General features: G+C 39.6%; 1 protein-coding gene across 1 annotated transcript; it reads left to right on the top strand.

Moving 5' to 3' along the window:
- Positions 1 to 6: 6 nt before the first annotated feature.
- LOC110410510 (pectinesterase/pectinesterase inhibitor U1-like) lies at positions 7 to 924 on the top strand. Its single transcript, XM_021420240.2, has 2 exons — positions 7 to 438; positions 555 to 924. Exons 1-2 carry the CDS (start codon positions 12 to 14, stop codon positions 605 to 607), a joined length of 480 nt encoding a protein of 159 aa, XP_021275915.1. The 5' UTR covers positions 7 to 11; the 3' UTR covers positions 608 to 924.
- The last annotated feature ends 410 nt before the right edge of the window (positions 925 to 1334 follow it).

The raw sequence follows: 1334 nt of genomic DNA, 5'->3' as shown, positions 1-1334 counted from the left end.
TAGATGGGCAGATGCATGTCTTCCATATGTGTAGCAATGCACTGGCATTGATCAAGAACTTGACAGACACGGACATGGCAAGTCAGGGTTACCCATCAGGGCGGCAACTTGAGGAGCAAGACGAAACAGAATGGCCTGAATGGTTGTCGGCGGGAGACAGGAGACTGCTGCAGGCGCCAACAGTTACCCCTGATGTAACCGTGGCCGCTGATGGCAGCGGTGACTTCCGCACGGTGTCGGAGGCGGTGGCGGCTGCACCGGAGAGAAGCACCAGGAGATACATTATAAAGATTAACGCTGGAGTGTATACGGAAAATGTGGATGTCCCTACGAGGAAGACCAATCTCATGTTTGTGGGAGATGGGAGGGTTAATACCATCATCACTGCTAGCAGAAATGTTGTTGACGGCAGCACCACTTTCAACTCTGCCACTGTGGGTGAGTAATGATTTTGAAATTTATGCCATTTCAGTTTAAATTCTTTTCTCAGATTTTCAATGCGAATTATTTAGGAGTACTAAAACTAAATTTCAATAATTTGCAATTTTTCATAGGAGGGGGACACAGAGAGTGGAAAATGGAGTATTTGATGCTGCTTTTTATATAGGCTAGGCGAAAACTTTAGGTCATCTTAGATTTTTTTTTTAAAAGAAGCAATTTTTCATTTTTTTTAGAGTTATTTCCTAGCTTCTAAGAAACTACAAGTAATCAAGTATTTGTGGAAGTGAACTTTGAAGCGATCTGTCTTTGGCTAAAAAAGGAATTGTTCAATATTTTTAACGAGTCCACCAATTCAATCTTGGACGGCCGCTGTCTGAAGCTAACTCTTAGATAAATAAAACTGAAGCCTGGTCCTTGAGAAAATGAAAGATTATTAAATTCTCAACTACTTAGATCTCAAAATCTCCATCACAACGGAACATACAGGGCCTGGATGCTCTACATTGTTACTTCGGTGCCCTCTGTTGTGGTCAATTGCTAGCTGGTTGACAATAATATCTGTCAGAAATTCAATAGTAAATTTTCAGATTGACGTGACGTCTGTCGCGTGGGATCTGGATAACCGGATAAATTCTAGCAGACAGACAAGTAAATCGTGTTTTTCACACATTGAAAAGTCAGCTATTTTTGTTAGGACTGTGCGGTGGCATCGCAACCGTATGTTATTATAATCTACGGTTATTTTTGTAACTGTCGATTGTTCTGATCGACCTTATCGATTGATCGATTCGGTTGTTAGAGAGATTTTTTTTTTCGAATCAATTAAAAAATTGATGAATTATTTTTATTTAAAGATAAAATTACCCTTTATCTATTTTTACTTAATTTTTCTT

This window comes from Theobroma umbraticum, unplaced genomic scaffold (genome assembly GCF_002168275.2).
Source record: "Theobroma umbraticum cultivar Fairchild unplaced genomic scaffold, ASM216827v3 scaffold_56.0, whole genome shotgun sequence".
NCBI lineage: Eukaryota > Viridiplantae > Streptophyta > Magnoliopsida > Malvales > Malvaceae > Theobroma > Theobroma umbraticum.
The sequence above is the reverse complement of the archived record's forward strand: the minus strand, read 5'-3'. Positions and strand labels throughout refer to the sequence as shown.